The 18,903-nt window shown below is 47.9% G+C and overlaps 1 protein-coding gene across 7 annotated transcripts in view; it reads right to left on the minus strand.

The window, feature by feature from the left end:
- Positions 1-18,437: 18,437 nt before the first annotated feature.
- The window catches only part of LOC106736615 (V-type proton ATPase subunit S1-like protein), a 33,143-nt gene continuing 32,677 nt past the window's right edge, over positions 18,438-18,903 (minus strand). For all 7 annotated transcript variants that reach the window (XM_059725061.1, XM_059725058.1, XM_059725060.1 and 4 more), the window contains one exon: positions 18,438-18,872. In XM_059725061.1, coding sequence (XP_059581044.1) covers positions 18,570-18,872 — 303 coding nt within the window. In that variant the 3' untranslated portion in view covers positions 18,438-18,569. The remainder of the gene's footprint in view (positions 18,873-18,903) is intronic.

Below are 18,903 nucleotides of genomic sequence, written 5' to 3' on the forward strand. Positions count from 1 at the left end.
ACCCAAGCATGGTCAGGTCCTGGCTGCCTTTGCCAAGGTGCCAAATTCCCTCATGTCGTAGCAATGCTGAAAATGTGGATGTATTCAGGGATTCACAAGAACCACTCAACATAGTGAAGGTTTGAGTTTTGAATGATTTATACCAAAGGAGTCAAAGGTATGGCTCAGGGGCCTGTCATCTAGCCTGCCATGCTGCCATGCTGCCTGTGGATCTCAGATCGTTGAGCTGCATTAAGCACCTGCTGGCCCTGTAACCCTACAAACTGGCCCCATCTGCACACAAGGCCAGTCTGGTGCAGGTACCACATGCAGCACATGCCCCAGGCCAGCCGTGGGTGCTGAGTGCTGTACCAGGCTCTGGCTGGTGCATGCTGCATGCAGGGCACAGGAGCTGGAGCCAGTGCACATTGAATGTGGCATGTGGACTGGCCTGGGACACTCACTGCACACAGCATCCATGCCAGACTAGCCCTATGTGCTGGATCCAGGGCCAGTCCAAATCAGGCCCACAGACCAGCCCTGCATGCCAAAGCCAGCACATGGGGCTTTTCCAGCATAGGCAGCACATGCAGCACACCCCAGACCAGCCCACACGCCGCATATAGCATGTTCCCCAAAACAGTTCTACATGCCACATCACATGCACTCCAGACTGGCCCTATGTGCCATGTCCTGTACAAAGGGCCAGGGCCAGGACCTGCAGTATGCAGGGCTGGCTGGAGCCAGTGCATGCACTGCAAGCAGCACACAGGGCTGGTCCAGAGAGCACCCTGAATGTGGTGCTTGCTCAGGACTGGCCCTTAAGGCAGTTCTAGCATGTGGGACCAATCTAGGGTTGCCATATTTCCAGTTTCAAAAAAGAGGACAGCTGTCAGGGAAGAAGGGGATAATATAATTATGGGGAGGGGGGCTGTGATATGCCCATGCCGTGCCCCTGCTCCTCACTCCCAACCCACAGCCCACGGTCACTGCCTGTGCCCTGTGCTCCCAAACCACAGTTCCCCACCCCTCCTGATGCCCCTCACTTCCAAGCCACAGCCCTCCCAGCCCTGCCGGTGCCCGTCACTCCCAGCTCATGGCCTCCTGCTTCCTGCCTTACAGTGTCTCCCAACTGCCCCACCCCTGCAAGCATAGGTACCAGCCCAGGAACCACCAGCCCAGCCATGCAGCTCTCTGTTGCCCCTGAAGGACCTCCCTGCCTCTCTCCCCTGCCCTCTTCCCCAACTGGAGGGGCAGGCGTGTCCCCCCGCATGGTTCCCCTGCTCTGCTGTAGCCCTAGTGCCTGGACAGTTTCTCCTAGTGCCACCAGGCACCCCCTGCCTCCTCCCCCCACACACACACCCATCCCCTCCACACATCCCTGCTACACACACACCCTGGACAGTCCCTAAGCCCTGGCCCTCCAGCCTGCCCCCCACCCACCCACCCACATAGACTTACCTCCATGCAGCTGTTGGGGCTGCTCCCACCACCCTGCCTGGCTGCATGCCAGGCACATGCATGTGTACCCTGCCTCTGATTGCCACACTCCCCCCTCACCCCCCACCCTACTCCCCCCTAGGCCCAAACAGCTCCTTGCTGGGGCAAGCCTTGACATGCCAGGAAAAATTTCAATGCTGAGCAGAGACATTTGTTGATATTTTAAAAAACTGCCCAGACCAAGATGGGAGAACCCAAAAAGAAGGCATGTATGGGAAAACCTGGATGTATGGTAACCTTAGGCCGATCTGTAGGTCCAGTTCAGCCCCCAGATTGACCCTATGCCCCTCATCCAGCCCACGGTGCTGGATGCCTGTCACCCCTGCTTTAGACCTCAGGAATCCTAGATGCCATCCAGCTTGTGAGGAAATAATATGGGTTTAGAATATCAGTAGTATACAAGTAGGGTGACCACCCATCCCTAATTGGGTGGGACAGTCCTGGAATGGGATCCTCAAGTCCTGGCCCTGAGCTGCATGACTCCAGGACAGCATTTGTCCTGGATTTGCAGTGTCATGCAAGATCCAGGTTTGGGAAGTAGTGGGTTTTGCCTTACAGGCTGTTTGGGGATGCTGGGAGTTGAGGGAGATGAGAGTAAAGGGGACCATGGAGCCAAGAGATGAGACACAGGGGATGCCACATGCATGCGAATGCTCACACATGGCTGGGAATACAGCCAGGCAGTGTAGAGAGCAGCTCCCTGCAGGTAAGTCTATGGGGATGAGGGGACATAGAGGGTGGAAAGGGCAGTGTGAGGACCCCACAGTGAGGGAGGGAATGTGGCATGGGGAATGGGGCCTGGGCAGGGAGTAGGACAGAGCCATTGGTGGCTCACACAGGGGGCAGAAGTGCCTGGGGGGGATGTGCACCCCCAGATTTGTGCATGGGGGTAGATGCAGGCTGCCCATTGTGGCCTCAGGGCTCCCCACCCTGCTGCCCTCCCCCCAGGAGCCACACACCATAGAGAAGTGCCCTCTGCCCAGACGGCAACAGCGGTGGTGGTGGTGGCATGGAGTTGTGCCCTCCGCTGCTGCCAGGCAGGCAGGGGGTGTGTGGCCAGCACAGAGCACCCAGGGGAAAGGCAGCAGAGTGGGGAGCCTCGACCCTGCAGCAGGCAGCCTGTATCTGCCCCTGCTCCGCTCAGCTCTGCTCTGGCCGTGCCCTGGAAAACGTGGGTGGGAAAGGGGAGGGGAGGAGAGATGGTCACATGTTCCGTCTTTTCATTTTGAAAAGGTGCTCACCCTACAAACAGGCCCCTGCAACCTCTGAGCAGCATGGGATATATTTCCACCCTAAGAACCAGATATTTGTGCCAGATATTTGCACCTACTACCACAATAAATGGATGGGTTCTACATCGCCCTGTATTCTCTCCTGGAAATAACTTCTTTAATTCTGACACCAGATGGTTGCTGGCAAAGCTGAACTGCTATAACATCTCCTCTGCTGTTTAAGCAGTTAGTGGCCTGCAGACAGATTTCCTCAGGCTGTTATTTTGTCAGATCTCACAGGCATTTGGATGGGTTCCTGCTCAGAAGAGAGACTTCCAAGAAACTCACAGATGTTGCAGAAAGTGGTGCTGACAGGTGGCATTTTTCCCCTCTGTGCCAGTATTGAACCCAAGTCCCAGCATGGTATTAAGGAAGTGGTGTTTTTTCAGATAAGATGTAAAACAAAAGATCTGACCAATTGCAGATATTAGGATCCAGTGACACTTTTCACAGTTTGGGGTCCTAACCTAAGCATCCTAGACAATTTCCTACTCAGCTAATTACATTCTGGTACCTGAAGGGGACTTCTGTTCTCAGTAACTATAGTATTCTTCATGGACTGCTGAGTTGCCTTATCCTGCTTACTAGCTGCTAAATTCCAAGGCAGAAGTGGTGATATATTACAGGTGGATAAAATGATCCCATCTCAGTTACTACAATGTGACAGAGAACTTTCTAATAAAAAAGCACAAAAAGGAATAGAAAGGTAGAAAGATAAGAATTGCTCCTAGTTGTGGCTGAGGAAAGAACAGGAGCCAGCAGGGAAATTAGTAAACTAATCATTGCGTTTATTAGAAAGGGGTAAGGAAAACCTCAAAAAGGAAGGTGGAGTCATCAGGGCTTTCCAAGAGCTCTACATACATCACTTTCCTACTAGGCCCATCAATAAAATACAAGGCCTAGAGAAAAAAATGGTGGCTGGCTATATGTAATTCAGATTGACATTCTGTTTTTAAGAAGCTAAAGGCAGCTTTGCAAAGACAGCAGAGCTGCTTCAAAAATACACAGAAGCTATCCAGATTTCCACCATCTGAAGACCTTAGCCCTTATTTCTGTACAAAAGATACAAGAGGATAAGAGATCTGAAAGAGTTTTGAGCAAAATATACAAATGCTGATTGAACAAGTAAATCTTTAAAAACAAAAGAAACTGAAAAACTTGTGTTTTAAACGGGGGGGTTTCAGAGCTTTGTCCCAGAGTACAGACAGCTTTAGTAGATCATATCCCCTTGAAATAAGATGTCTAGCAACTACAGCAACAATAAATCAGGAGTCATCTTGCAGCTTTCATAAAGGCAAAGGTTCATAAAGGAAAAGAAAAGAATGTAAAGCATCTCTCAGCAGTCCAAGGCTGGAACCAGATATTGCATTTGTCCCATGACAATATGTGCCTCTGTTTGTCAGACAAATGTTGCCCCAGAACAGTAATGTCTCAAGATTGGCGTGTATACACATTGCCTTTCCAATCAGGGTTTAGTGCACTGGAATCCACCCAGTCCCCAAATGGACATCCTTGGTGGATTCAGTTCAAGTGGATTATATTCTGTATCAGAAGAGGCAGCGTGAGAGGAAGGGCTGTGGGACAATGAAGAGCAGCCATCATTGATTCAATGATGGAGCCCTGGGACATCCTATTCTGACGTACGTTGCAATGTTCCAGGACAAACTGTTAGCACTTCTTATCTTGTGAACCTTTTTAAGGTTTGTTACAGGATGATAATGATTGCACTTTGTCCTGGGATAAAACAGTTTTACCCAGGACAAATAAAATGTCTGTTTGTAGCCCAAGTGAAAGATATTTTTCCACAGGACAAACAGTGGGACAAAGCAGTGGCATCAATCTTTTTAAGTGCAGGGTCTAGAGGAAAAAGATAACCATCACATATTTGAATCCACATTCTCCAATTCTCCTGCATATCTTCTTTCTCCATTGTCTACCCCTTTAAGGACCAGAGCACTTCATCAGCCCCAGAAATGACCATCTGTGGTACTAAGGTTCTTGTGTGACGTAAATTGAAACAATCTGGACATGACCACAGGGTGTATTTTTCCTTCATTGCACAACTGCTATGTTGTACATGATCTCTTGGAAACTGGGGCAGAGTGATGCTCACTGAGCAGTCAGGTTTTAAAATGGATGAGTGAGTTTTTACTCTGTAACTGAAAACAAAATTAGTAATGATTCGATGCACAGATGCAGTGAAGCTCTGTATCTGCCTGCCTGCCCATGATCTTCAGGTAGCAAGAGGTGGACTCCTCATTTTACATTTTAAATCTTTCAAGGATATGTGCAGAACCAAAGCAGAGTGTTTTGTTTGCCGTAGAGCTGTGATTTTTTTTTTGTAACAGAAAACTGTTGAGAATAAAAAACAGAGTTATTGATAACAAAAAATGCTGTAATTTCACAGGTAAGTGCCTATTGAGTTTTAGTTTATTGAACTACCATTCAAAGCCAGGAAATTGTTTATGCCACTCTACAAGAGAGGAGAGCTTGTATTTGTGAGTTGGTGGAGATGGCTAGTGAGCCCATTAAAGCCATCCCAATTATCACCCCTCCACCTCTTTTTCCAGCTCCTGATTGCTCTTCATCATCCTAGCTCCAATTTATTGCCCCACAGCCCTTCGTCTCCCTGCTTCCAGTGATACAGAATTGTATCCACACCATATTGATCATTGTGAAGGGATGTTCTTAGAACAGGGGTGGATCCCAGCCACTGTTCCCTGCCCCGCTCTGTCAGTATACTCCTAAACAGATGTGGCATTCCTGAGGTGACACTATGGAGTGAAGGTACTGGCACTGTTGCTATCCCTGTCAAAGGAGCCTGAGCCCATAGACCACTTCTCAAATAGAATTCCTGGAAATATGAATTGCAGCTTGCTTTATTTTTTAATTAAGCTCCTAGCCCTTTTCGTTGTGACAGTTGCCTTGGATTGAGACACTAAGGGGGATACCCTTTCTAAGAACTAAATGTCATTAGTTTCCTCTAGACCTTGCACTAGGTGACACATGGCTACCACTACAGCCACTCCACAGTTGCTTTTGTGGCCAATGGAGAGCACAGCTGCAGGTTTCTCATTTTCTGGGGAGGACCCCAAATCATTTAATGGGGTTAGCAGTGGCAGAGGACAAAAGTGTCACCCAGGTTGCCATGAGGGCACTAAGGCCATTACAAGGTCTCTCAAAGGCAGACACTGGCCATCAAGTGTGTTTCTTCTCTGACCTTTCAATAGGATCTCTGACTTCTGTGAGCAGCAGCTCAATAGCCTGAGAGGCAGCATTGTCTTGTGTACTAAGTAGTGTGCAGATGCTTCCTCAGCCTGATGAAGGGTGTTTGTGCCCAAAAGCTTGCAAAGAAGATTTTTTCCAACTATTTGAGTTGGTCTAATAAAAGATATCAGATTTACCCAAGGAATCTTGTACTGATAACAAGGTCTTTCCTCCCATTTCTTCTGTAGAGAAAACAGAGCTACTTTCTTCTCTGTCAAACAAAGGTAAAAGCACCAACATCCCTCACTGGGGCAGAAGAAGGGGAAAGAGTTGGAACAGTCCAGCTGATGGTGTTAGGAAAGTGCTCTGTGTGCACTAACATTCACTAAGAAGCACAAAAAGTCCTGGCTGGGTGCCATATGTGGAGGAAGAAAAAATTATTTGTGGAGGCTGAGCGCATGCATGCTGTGCCCTCCCACCCCCCACCAGGCAGATAAGTCTGTAGGGGAAGGGGTGGGGGAGGAAGAGACGTGGGAGAGGGGGCAGATCAATGCCCCCACAGTGAGGACACAGGCAGGGGCAGGGGTGAATGAGGCCTGGCTGGGCCATTTGGAGCCCAGCTTGTCCAGGGGCCTGGGGGGCTCCCACCACTGTGAGCACCCCAGTGGAGGCCCAGGGGGCACATTCCCCCGCAATCTGTGCATGGGGCATAGATGGCTGCTGCTGTGGTCTGTGCTTTGTGCCCAGCTGCAACTGCATCTGCCACTGCCTCTGGACCCACATGACACTACTTGTGTCCCACAGCCAGGCGGGCAGGGGGCGCAGCACAGCTCAGCAGTGCCAGGCACGTGGTTTGCGCTGCTCCCAAGCCAGCTGCAGCTGGGTGCAGTGTGCAGCAGCAGCCACCTCTACCCCATGTACAGATCTGGGGGCGCTTGTCCCTCGGGCCTCCCCTGGGGTGCGCACAGCAGCCAGAGCCCCTCCCCCCTCCACCGCACCCTTGGATGAGCTGCCTGGGTTTCAATCATCCCAGCAAGTAGCCTGGCCTGGGCCCCATTCACCCCAGCGCCAGGCCCTGCCTGTGCCCCACTCCTTCCATCACCGCAGGGTCTCAATCTGCCCCCCTCTTTCCCTTTCACAGAATCAACTGGTACTTGCCTTCTGTGCTGAGCAGCCAGTCATCCACACGCCAGGCTGCGATCCTTGCTGCATGTGCACCCGTTGCAGCCACCCAGAGCCCACAGCTGGGCTGCCTTGTGACCCTACCTGGTGCCCCATGTTTGGGGCAGTGGAGCCCCATTAGCCCTGGCCTTGAGCCGCTCATGCTTGGGTGCAAAAGTCCTCTCTCCCCTTCAACTTCCTGGATATACAAAACTGTCCTTTGCAAATGTATAATTAAGTGTTGGGGGCCCAGGACTTCTGCCTAAGTGAAGGGTCAATTCCTAAATTTGGGGCCATGGCCAGCCAGTTAGCTGAAATAGCAGATATTTGTTGGAGTCAGCTTGGGTGGTCAAAACTTCCCTAAATGATCATTACAGACTGAAGATGTCTAGAAAGATGGGGATTCCAACTAAGTTCCTTCTTTCTTTCAGGCTGAAGACACACTGGGGCTCATATTTCACTGAATCACTTTGAAATTATCACGGCCATTAATAAATTAAATAAAAAAGGTGAACTGGTTAATTACTGGAGAAAGATGGAGGAAGATTACCTATATGTAGATGTCAATGAGAATGCAGCAGATGGATTGGCTAAGAAAGGAGCTGTAATTTGAAGTCAATCTGAATTTCTACCCAAAATCAGTATCTCCTTCATGTTGTCTAGTGGCAGGACTAGCCTGAGGGCAGGCTAAGAAGTTATCCTCAGTAATCAAGTCATTGTTCCAGGTAGCTTCCCCAGATGGGATATACTAATCAGCTGAAATCATGCTCACTTGCAACAATATCTTTAGATGTGTATAGGGGATCTTAGCAGGCAAAATTGCAGTGTTACAGTAAAGAAAAGAAGTATTTCATTTTCACTGTAGTGAGTATACAGCCAGAATGAAGGAGGTGTCAATAGCAGCCATTTAATTAAGGTTACACTGAGATTTGCAGGGCTTAAATCCTTTTGTTAGGTATAAAAATAATATGACTCATTTGCAAATATACACCATTTAGTCAGAGGGAACAAATTACACTTTCTGGTTAATTACCACATTCAATAGTTTGTGGGGGGAGGGTTAGAAAGAATTTAAAAGATCTCTTCTTAAAATGCATACCTGTAATTTTCTTTTGATTTTTTTATTTCACTAATGGCTCAACTTTAACAGTTACAAGTTGTGCTCCCAAATTAAACTCATGTTTAAAATGAAAGAAACAGAGACATATTAATTTCATATTCATTCATCACTAAAGAAAGGATATGGACAAACTGTAGCAAGTCCAGCAGAAGGCAATTGAAATAGTTAGAGGGCTGGGGAGCAGGATTTATGAGGAGAGGCTGAGGGGATAGACTGAGCTTATTTAGTCTAGAGAAGAGAAGACTGAGGGTGGATTTAATATCAGCCTTCAACTACCTGAAGCAGGGTTCAAAAGAGAATGAAGCCTAGACTATTCTCAGTGGTGGCAGATGACAGAACAAGGAGCAAGGGTCTCAAGTTGCAGCCAGGGAAGTTTAGGTTAGATATTAGGATAAACTTCCTCACTAGCAGGGTAATAAAGCACTGGGACAAGCTATCAGAATGGCACCAGAATCCTTGGAGGATTTTTAAGGCCTGGCTAGACAAAACTTTGGCTAGGATGATATAGTCAGGCATGGTCCTGCTTTATTTTTATGAAATCTGATGGATATTACATTCACCAATGAAAACAAATGGTGGCTTTTAGTAGAGCTGATCCCCCAAACATTTTTTAATCATTGCTATGCCTGCTCCTTTCTTCAGAACTGAAGAATGCACTACACTTGGAAACATTCTGGGCATGTCCAGCCGAGTGTGCATGTGCCTCTTGCAGCATCCCAAACCAGTTTGAGATGCTGCAAGAAGCACACTACAAACAAAAAAATGTTCCCTGTGCTGCATGTTTGCAGCACAGGCTCAAAATTTGATACCTGCATATCCAGGTACCAAAAAAAACCCAAAAACCATGGAGGGAAAAAAGCAGGGGTGGGTTGGGGCCATGCAGGGGGGGGCAGTGCATGTGCTGGGGGGGGCTGTGCCCTGTGGGGGCAGGGGACCCACCCCTCCTGAGCAGTCCCCCATGCAGTCCCCCCAAAATCTCCCCACACCTACCCATACACCCCACACCCCCCACATCCCTCCACACCTACCCACATCCCCCCACACCTCTTCCCACCTCCTCCTGCAAAACCTACATCCTCCCCATCATACACCCATCGTGCCCAGCTGCCAGACAGGATGAAACCTGCCTGCAGGAGTTGTCACTGCAGGGGCAGCTGTCCCCACATCTTAGCTAATGAAGGGATTAGGGGGAATTCTAATTGTTCTATTATAAAAAAATGAAAAGCAAACATCAAAACATATAGATATTTAGAATTTGTTTTATTCTGATGATAGAGACACTGGTAGGCTTCCAAATTGCTTTAACATTGTAAATGTATCAATAAAACATTGCCCAACTGATCTCTCTCTTTCTCTCTATGTACACACACATGCGCACACACACACATGCACACACATACTTATATATTAGTGGTCTTTTGTTTTAATTGTGGAAGAACATGGATTTTGGGGTATATTAAAGAGTGAATTTGGGATTTTTTTTATCGGCGATTTTGCAGTTTTTAAATAGGGAACACCAGAGTTCCTGCTAGTGAGGCAGGTGGCAGGACCCAGGCAGAGGAGTCTGCTCAGGGCTGGTACCCGGGACCCAGCTGGATGTGGCTAACCTCCTGGCCACTTGGGGAGGACATCCTTTGACAGTTCAAAGCAGGCCACCACGCTGAGAACATCTTCTGGGCAATAGCTGCCCATATGGCAGGACAGTAGCACACTTGGCAGTAGTGCTGCACAAAGGCCCACTGTTCAGCCACAGCCCACTGGCAACTGGCCTAGAGGTGCAGATGCTTCTGCTGCAGCTGTGCAGTCCCCATCCAGGTCTGGTAGGCGCACAGCCTCGGGGCCACATGAGGTCACAGGTGGCAGCAGGTCATAGCCAAGCTGCAGCCCCCACTGCCAGACTGCTGCAGTGGGTAGAGGGTGTAGGGAGGGAACTCTCAGTCAGGGCTGCTTCAGCAGTCCAGCTGGCACAAGGGGTAGTATCCCCGGATACCAATTGGCTGGGGCCCAGAAGCTCCTGAGGGCAGGTAGCCCTGAACTGCTTGCCAGGGCAGCTTTTTACACTGCTGGGGCCAGCACAGTGCAGGTTTTTATACTGCTGGGGCCCCCCCTGGCTGCAGATCTGGGAGGAGATGGGCAGGGTTATTTTGCCCCAAGTGACACAAGTTGCCCCGCACCAAAGTGCATGTCCAGGCACATGAGCTGAGGCAAAAATCCCTGGCTCAAATTTGTGCTGCTCCTATTCAAGCTGCTGCAAGTGCACATGCCTGCATGTGTGGACATGTCTTCTAAGTCTATCCCAACCATGCAGTTATTCCAGTAAAAGATATCACCCAAAAAATCTGATCTCCCAGATAGGCATTCTCCACCCCATCACAGCCCCATCCAGTTTCAGATTCAAAATGTAAATGCATGGAATTTTACTTGAATAAATATTTCATATATAAAAAATTGGTTAATGTTTTTAAATAGAGTGTTACGTTTGGTGTTATGAAAATAAAAGGAGGCCAGAATGAAGGCTGTCGGATATACATGGGCATGTCCCTGTCAAGACTTCCCACTCACCTGCTCCTGCTTATACACACCAAGCCTAGAAATGTACAGGTGAAACCATTTCAGGGGCATCTCCGTCACCCCCACAAGCACACTCAAGACCTCTGTCTACGCAAAGCTTAAGAGCAGCTATGTGGGACTCCCAGGAGTGGATTCACTATTGCATGCAAGCAAAAACAGGGTGAGCAGAGTGGCTTTCAGAAGCAGTGACAGAGAGAGTTCACTGAGCACCAGGGGTCGGTGAGGATGAAGTGGCAGAAAGGGTATCCAACCACAGTAGACTGCGGGGAACACCATTCTGTCTACCTCCTTTGACCCTCCCACCACTCCAAATACAGTGGTGTGGCACTACACTGCATGCCTCCTGTGGCCAGGCAGAGGCAGTGCAGGATTTTCCCTGCCACTGCAAAGGCTGCAGGGTAGGAGGAAATGAAGGGGTAGGGGGGATAGGGAGGTAACATCATTTGCCTGCAGTCTCGGCCACCCTTTGCACCCACTAGACCCTGCAGATCCTCACCCCCTCTCCCCACCGCTCTCCCTCCCCGCCCTCACTTTAGTTCCAAGGCTTAGCATGATCTGCAGGGATCCCAGAGGCAGGGAATGCCCCCACTGGTACATCTGTGGTTCTCGGGATGATCAGGGCAGCAGGGCACTAATCTGGAGGTGGAGGGACTGATAAGGTAATTGGGGTGGCAGGGGAGCAATCTTGGGGTGGAGGGGACAGTTTGGGGGGTGGAGGAGAAAGCAGCCTGGCAGCTCCCTACCTGCTTGCTCCCCATTCCCCCCACTCTTTCCCTCTTCCCCCCTCAATCCTGCTCCCCTCACCCTTTCCCCATGCCCCCCTCCCTTTGGCCCTCCCTCCCCACTCACTCCATCCCCATCCCCCTGTCCAGTGCCATACAAGTCCTGGATGATAGCTAGTCTACCTGGAAGCAATGCCTCCTAGGATACTGGAGGACCACAGATTAATGGCTTTATCTCAGGTGAACACCCAGCAGTTAATTTGAACTAGGTAGCACAGCTCAAAAATAATCCTCACCCAAAGTGGCATAACTTTAAGGCACCTAGAGGACACTTAGGACTTGTTAGCAAGCCTTAATGTGTGATCATTCAAGTTTTAAGTACTTTTAACATGGTCTGATTGTAATTTCACCCTAAGAGAACAAGGTGTGGAAGTATTTGACATGCACTAGGCCTAGGGAATGTAAGCTATTGTGAGTTGTGCCTGTGCCTTACTACCAGTATCTAGGGCTAATATTTTGTAACCACTTGAACAGACATGTTAGTGAGTAGGTTCTTTGGAGGTAATAAACCTGGCTGAGCTTTGGCCACCAAAATGAGCCGTGTGGTCAGTTCTTTGTGTAACATTGAGGTGACCAAGGAAACACCCTGTATGACCTGTCACAGCACAGACAATACCCACACAGCATGCTCATACATGAAGAATGACACTGACCAGGAGAGAAAACAGAGGAACAACATATGTTGATAACTTGCCTATGTTGGTTTCTCTTTCAGCCATTCTCTCTTCCTCCAATAAGCTTTGGACTTTCCCTTCTCCCTGTAGGTGCAGGGCCTCAGGTTGTTCTCAGTCTTCTTAAAGGATCCCTCCTTGGGTTCATTAGAGGCAGATCCTGTCAGACCAACCTGGTGGCCTTCTATGACCAGGTCAAAAAATCCTTCGACGCAGGTATAGCAGTGGATGTAGTCTTTCTGGACTTTAAGAAGGCCTTCAACACGGTCTCTCACCCCATTCTCATTAAAAAACTAGGAGACTGTGGCGTTGACACCCACATAGTCAAATGGGTCACTAACTGACTGGAGAGCCGCACCCAGACAGTGGTGGTGGATGGGTCTTATTCAACCTGGAAGGATGTGGGCAGTGGGGTTCCCCAGGGTTCGGTCCTTGGGCCCGCACTGTTCACCATCTTCATCAGCGATTTGGACAAGGGGGTAAAAAGCACCCTGTTCAAATTCACAGACGACACTAAGATGTGGGGGGAAGTGGGCATGCTAGAAGGGAGGAATAGGCTGCAATCGGATCTAGACAGGTTACAGGGGTGGGCGGATGAGAACAGGATGGGTTTTGACTTTGACAAGTGCAAGGTACTGCACCTGGGGAGGAAGAACCAGCAGCATACCTACAGGCTGGGGAGCTCCCTTCTCGTCAGTGCAAAGGCAGAAAAGGATCTTGGAGTCATTATTGATGCTAAAATGAACATGTGCTGACAGCGTGGGGGCGTGGTCAGGAAGGCCAACCGTACTTTGTCATGCATCCACAGATGCATCTCAAGCAGGTCCAAGGAGGTGATCCTCCCCCTCTATGCGACACTGGTCAGGCCACAGTTGGAGTACTGTGTCCAGTTCTGAGCGCCACACTTCAGGAGGGATGTGGACAACATGGAGAGGGTCCAGAGGAGGGCCACCTGCATAATCAGGGGGCAGCAGGGCAGGCCCTACTTAGCAGAAGCTAAGGGACCTGAACCTGTTCAGCCTCCACAAGAGAAGGCTGAGTGGGGATCTAGTGGCCGCTTACAAACTAGTTAGGGGGGACCAGCAGGCACTGGGGGAGTCCCTGTTCCCCCGAGCACTACCAGGATGACAAGAAATAACGGTCACAAGCTAGCAGAGGGTAGATTCAGACTAGACATCAGGAGGCACTACTTCACAGTCAGGGCAGCTAGGATCTGGAACCAACTTCCAAGAGAAGTGGTGCTGGCTCCTACCCTGGGGGTATTTAAGAGGAGGCTAGATGAACACCTTGCCGGGGTCGTTTGACCCCAGTACTCTTTCCTGCCATGGCAGGGTGTCGGACTTGATCTTCTGACTCTACCAACTATGAAACTATGACCCTTCCCTGTCTCTCTCGTAATAAGGAATAAAAGGAAGCCCTATTACATGGTACTATTGGATAATTACTGGGCCTATAGCCATGTATTTTTGCCCTGATAAGCTCAACTTTGGTCATTCCTTATGCATTCACATCAAATTACAGTGACAATAAGTGATCATTTTTCCTTAACTTTTAATATCTGACATATCACCTGAACTCATTTAGCCTCTTGCATAGCTGGTGATTTCTGGAATAGGAATGTGTTTGTGTAAGAATTGAACTAAATCAGTTGAAATGTATGACGGAAATAATTTTTTACTCATTTAATTTAGTGTTAACGTTATGATCTTGAGCATAGCATCTGAATGTATTATGACCTTTATCTTATGTTCACTGAAGTCAATTGAGAGTCTTTTTATTAGTTCAAAGGCAGTTGAATGGGATCCTAAATCTGAACCTGTGTTCTGCCAAAGGTAAGAAATGTATATACAAAATAATGGTCTATAGATTAAACTTGAAAAATATTACAAGGCTTTGGTTTACAATAATATGTTCTTATTTTAATGTATGTTGCATTTTCATGAGGAAAAAACCTAATATTAAGCAGATGCTGGACGACAAAAGGGAGATTATATTTTGTTAATGGGCCTATGTTTCATACTTTTTGAGCCAATTCGGCCTGTTTTTAAGAAACAGGTTTATTTTGACTGAGGGTTTTTGCTTCAGAAGCAGAGCCATGAAATGTATTTGTTGCTCTAAAATGTGCCTTTGATAACAGTTGTTTATATAACACACTCAAAATGCTCAGATTCTGCCAGTCAGTCTGGATTGTGTAAATCCACATTTTTTTCATCAGCCTTATCTACCTTTTTTTCTACCCACAGAGTAATAAGTAACTGTTGTACTGCTACTGAGTTTCTCTTTCCTTTGTGCTTCTCTTTAGATCTTTCTTAGATCTAGCCTCACACTCTAAAAAGCATCTTTCATGTCCCTCTCCAGCTTGTCTAAAGTGGCTTTTCTACTCTTGCTAGTGCCCTGGAGGAAGCATGTAGCATCAGTGAATCATCAAACTTTACCACATCTGGCTCCAGCTCAGAGTCCCAACACGAAAAAAAAGAGCAGAACTACTACCAGGGCTCTTGTATACACTAAGATCCTGCCAGCTTGCCTTCTTTATCTTATTATCTAAGACCAAATGCCATGAGTTAGAAAAGATAAGTAAAAGGGGAGGGAATTTTTTTTGCACCTGCTTTAATCCCTATTACTTCTATCTTGTGAATTTTAGCTTGCCTGTAACGTTGCCTGTCAATGTTGCTTATCTGCATTTCTGCCTGAGAAGATTCTCCAGTCTGCCAACTTGACTTCACACCACTTATATGGTACAAGGTATATTTAGAGTTGGAACTTTGCTGTGTAAGTGTAGGGGAAAAAAGAGAAAGGCAGGGGGTTTGGAGGGCAGGAGGTAGATTTTGGACATGGTAAGGATGGGGATATATCTAAGGAAGAGAGCAGAGGAAAGGGAGGTGAAGGACACAGTAGGATGAAGCTCTGCTATTCTTGCTTTGTGCTGGCAGATTCCTGAGGTCCCTTATGTCAGCAGTGTACACTGAAACTGCCCCTCTGCCCAATGCTTTAGTTTACACCACAGTGGAGTGACTAAGAATCAAGAAGCAGCAAAAACAGCACTAGCATAGAAAAACAGAGCTCCAGCACAGCGGAGCATTAAAGTCTTTTAGCTTCACAATCTAGAGTACTTATTTTTCACAATGGGCTTTTTAACTTTGCCAAATTGTTCAGTCTAACCCGGAGCATCTACACAAGATGCTTTACTGTGCATTAAACTAATCTCCATGTGGCTGGAAGGCAGCTGCCCCCAGAGCTCAGGGCTTGGCCCAATCTCCACACAGCTAAGAGGGAGCTGCCCCCTGAGCCACGACAGCTTCCCCTACCTTGGAGCTCAGGTTTGACCCCTGAGCCCCCTGCCAGCTTGGGGCTGGCACCTTGGGGAGCCTGGGGCTCCCCCTGGCTGCTTCATAGGGACAGAGCAGGGCAAGAGCAGCCCTGGACTAGGCTGTGCCTGTCAGGCTCAGTTTGGTCCTGATGCAGGCACATGTGTAGACGCATACCCTAATGCACCTGAATTTTCTGCACAAAAAATTCAGGTGCATTAACTGCACATGTAGATGCACCCACAGATTAACTTACTCTCCATCTTTCAATGTTTATGTCACATTTGCAGTAAGATGTTGGAAACAATTTTCAGTTGGCATCAGTTATTTGCAATTGGTTCCTTGGTCACTTGACTAAACAGAGAAAATGGAAGGAACTCCCTTGTAAGACTGTGTACTATCTAGCTTACTCATGCCTTTTATTCTAGAAGCAAGTGCTGTAACTGTGTAAAATGATTTGAATGACAGGATTTTCTCTAACTGAGATGTGAAGGGACTATAGCCATGGGTTTTCAGTTCACCATTGCTACACCAAGAGTGAGACTTAGGGACCTATTCTTAAAGATATTTTAGGTGTTTAAGAGTAAAGATAAATATTTAGTAAGATTTCAAAAGCATGACCTAGGCCCTCAAAGACATGGAGATATCTAGCTTCCATTGAAATCAAGGACCTGAGATGTAATTCTCATTGACTTAAATAGGAGTGAAGGCATCTACATGCTTTTGAAAATGCCTACATGGATCTTCAAGTGCCCAAGTACCTTTAAAAATACGGCGTTTTACATTGTAACCAAATTAATTTAAACACCAAAAAACTCACAATGGCACCAGGTTATTGTCTACTTCAAATATGGCTCAGTACAATGAAGTATTTAACTATCCTCTCAGTGGTACTGGTTTTCTACTTGGGGGGTGTGATCACAAGTGGAATGATCAGTCTCAGTGAAGGGACAGTTTTTGGGAAGGTAGCTGGCATGCTTAGTCTGAGAAGATGCTAGCTGCAGTGAATGTTGGTACACCAAAGCTTATACTTTCAGATTGGCAATGTTAATTACTCTAAGGCAGTAGGAACACTGTTACACATGCTCCAGAATTGAGGGGCAGGGCAGCACTTTAATTACAGCAGCTCCAAAAGCTGCTCTAATTAAAGCACTGTTGCATCTCACGTATCAGCATCCCTGTGCTTAAAAATGGTGGTGGGCGCGCTTGAACTAAAGCTCATTCGACGATCTTCAACCCGCAGGGATAAGGGTTGGGCTGTGGGGTCGGTGCTGAAAGGTGGTTACGCAGCATGGAGAGGATTAGGGGCCACAACAGCCCCACTGAGCTGCCTAGCCCTGGACATGAGCACCCAGCATGCACAGCATTGACAGTCATTTGCAGTAAATCAGGGACCAGGACTTGCTGCTCTGGGCTGCCTAGTCCCAGTAACCCCCAGCAGCATGAAGTGCCCTGCCCAAAAAGGATACTGGATGTTGTTATGGGGGAGGTGTTCCTTACATAGCCTTGGTACAGCAGTAGGGCTCAGAGATTTAGCTAGGGGCCAAGCAAACATATCCTGTGGCTTGCTTCCCGGGGCCGTGGCCACCAGGTTCCCAATTCTTGCACTGGTTGCAGCTCTGCTCTGCACAGAGGGGCTGAGCTTCCATCCCTATGACCTCAGAACCATCACCACCACTGCCTGGAGTAGGTCCATGCTAAGGGAGTAATGGCTCCACTGTCCATAACAGAAGGTAGGGGCCGGGAATACTGTAGGCTCTGCCCAATATCTCCAGTCTCCACCCATTACAATGCTGGAGCTGGAGGCTGCACGTAACAGAAGGGATCCAGAGGTAGGTTCTGGGACCTGGCCAGGAACCCATTCCCACACCTAAGTTTGGCAGTAGCTACCAAGAACCCAGTCCAGCTGAGTACCCAGCAGCAGGCCATCTCCCTCCCCTCTTTCTCAACTGGAGAGTAGTGGATTCCCACAGTGCATCCAGGTTGCAAGTACCCAATCCATTGGTCTAAGATGTTGAGCATCATTAGTTTAGACCAGTGGTCATCAACCCCTAGTACACATACCAGAGCATGGCACACAAAGGCATTTTGTTTTGCATGTGTGCCTCGGAGTGGATGGCAGGGGAGTTACCAGGGGCTCAATCTTTGTTGTGACAGTGCAGACCCCTTTCCTCACTGTCCAGAGGTGCATGTGCACCTGCCACCAGCAACAAGTCAGTCTGGGGCTCCACAGACCCCAGTGCAGCCACTTGAAGCCTCCCAGATGCCTGCCACAGCCAGCCTGGTCTCTGGGCAGGCCCCTGCCACCCACCACGGAGTTCAGGCTGCTCACAACAGGCAATGGGGAGGCTGTAAGCAGCTGTAGTAGGGGCTGCAGAACCCCGACTCAACTCGTTGCTGACGGTAGGTGCATGCACAGCTCCGGGCAGACAGTGAAAGAGGACCAGGGCTGCTCAGCCACAGTAAGGATCAGGCCCCTTGCAGCTCCCCGGCCATCCACCCCTGGCATGCCAACATCTTACAAGTCAAGGTTGTGGGTGTTTTTGGCATTGAGCCCAAAAATGTTGCCAACCCCTGATCTAGACCAATATAGAGAATATAGAAGAGGGAAAAATCTTGCTTTTGGAAGGGAGGAGTTATGAGATCTTTTTACCATATATATAACATCTAAACCTTTATTTGAAATTTCTTTTTTCAGGGGTTTGTAAACTATCTTGGAAGATACGGGCTTTGTTTGTGTAATATCAAAGCAGACCCTCACCACACTAATTCCCCAACTCCCAGTAGGAATCTTTTCTATCATACTGCTTTCCAAAGTATTGACTGATGATCAAGAAATAAAGACCAATGAATAACTAAACAAGTAATCTGTTACATAACGTATATATAATGATTGAATTAAGTCATTTGATGGAAATGTTTAGCTAATGCATAAGCTAAACAGGACAGAAAAAAATACAGAAAAAGAGTGACCATGTGAAGGAGGCAGTCAAACACTGCTAAATATAGATTTTACAGAACTCTTGGTTTCTAAGTTCATAGGATTCATTTCCATTGTTTCTCAGTGGTTCTTTTTCATCTGCCATGTCACTGTCTTTCATTTGTCCAAAATAGGCAGGAGAGGCTTTGCATTCATAGTGCCTGTCAAGAGACTTTAAGTGGATCAACATATGGAGAGCATAAGCCAGGACCAGAAGCAGAATTAATGACATAACCAACCCCATAAGAATTGCTGGTGAGAAAAAGGATGCACAATCCTTGGCATAAGCAAAATGTCCTTCTTCAATATTGAAGCCTTGAATCTGTAGAAAGAATAAAAGGGTTTATATTAAA

This window comes from Alligator mississippiensis, chromosome 3 (genome assembly GCF_030867095.1).
Source record: "Alligator mississippiensis isolate rAllMis1 chromosome 3, rAllMis1, whole genome shotgun sequence".
NCBI classification, from domain to species: domain Eukaryota; kingdom Metazoa; phylum Chordata; order Crocodylia; family Alligatoridae; genus Alligator; species Alligator mississippiensis.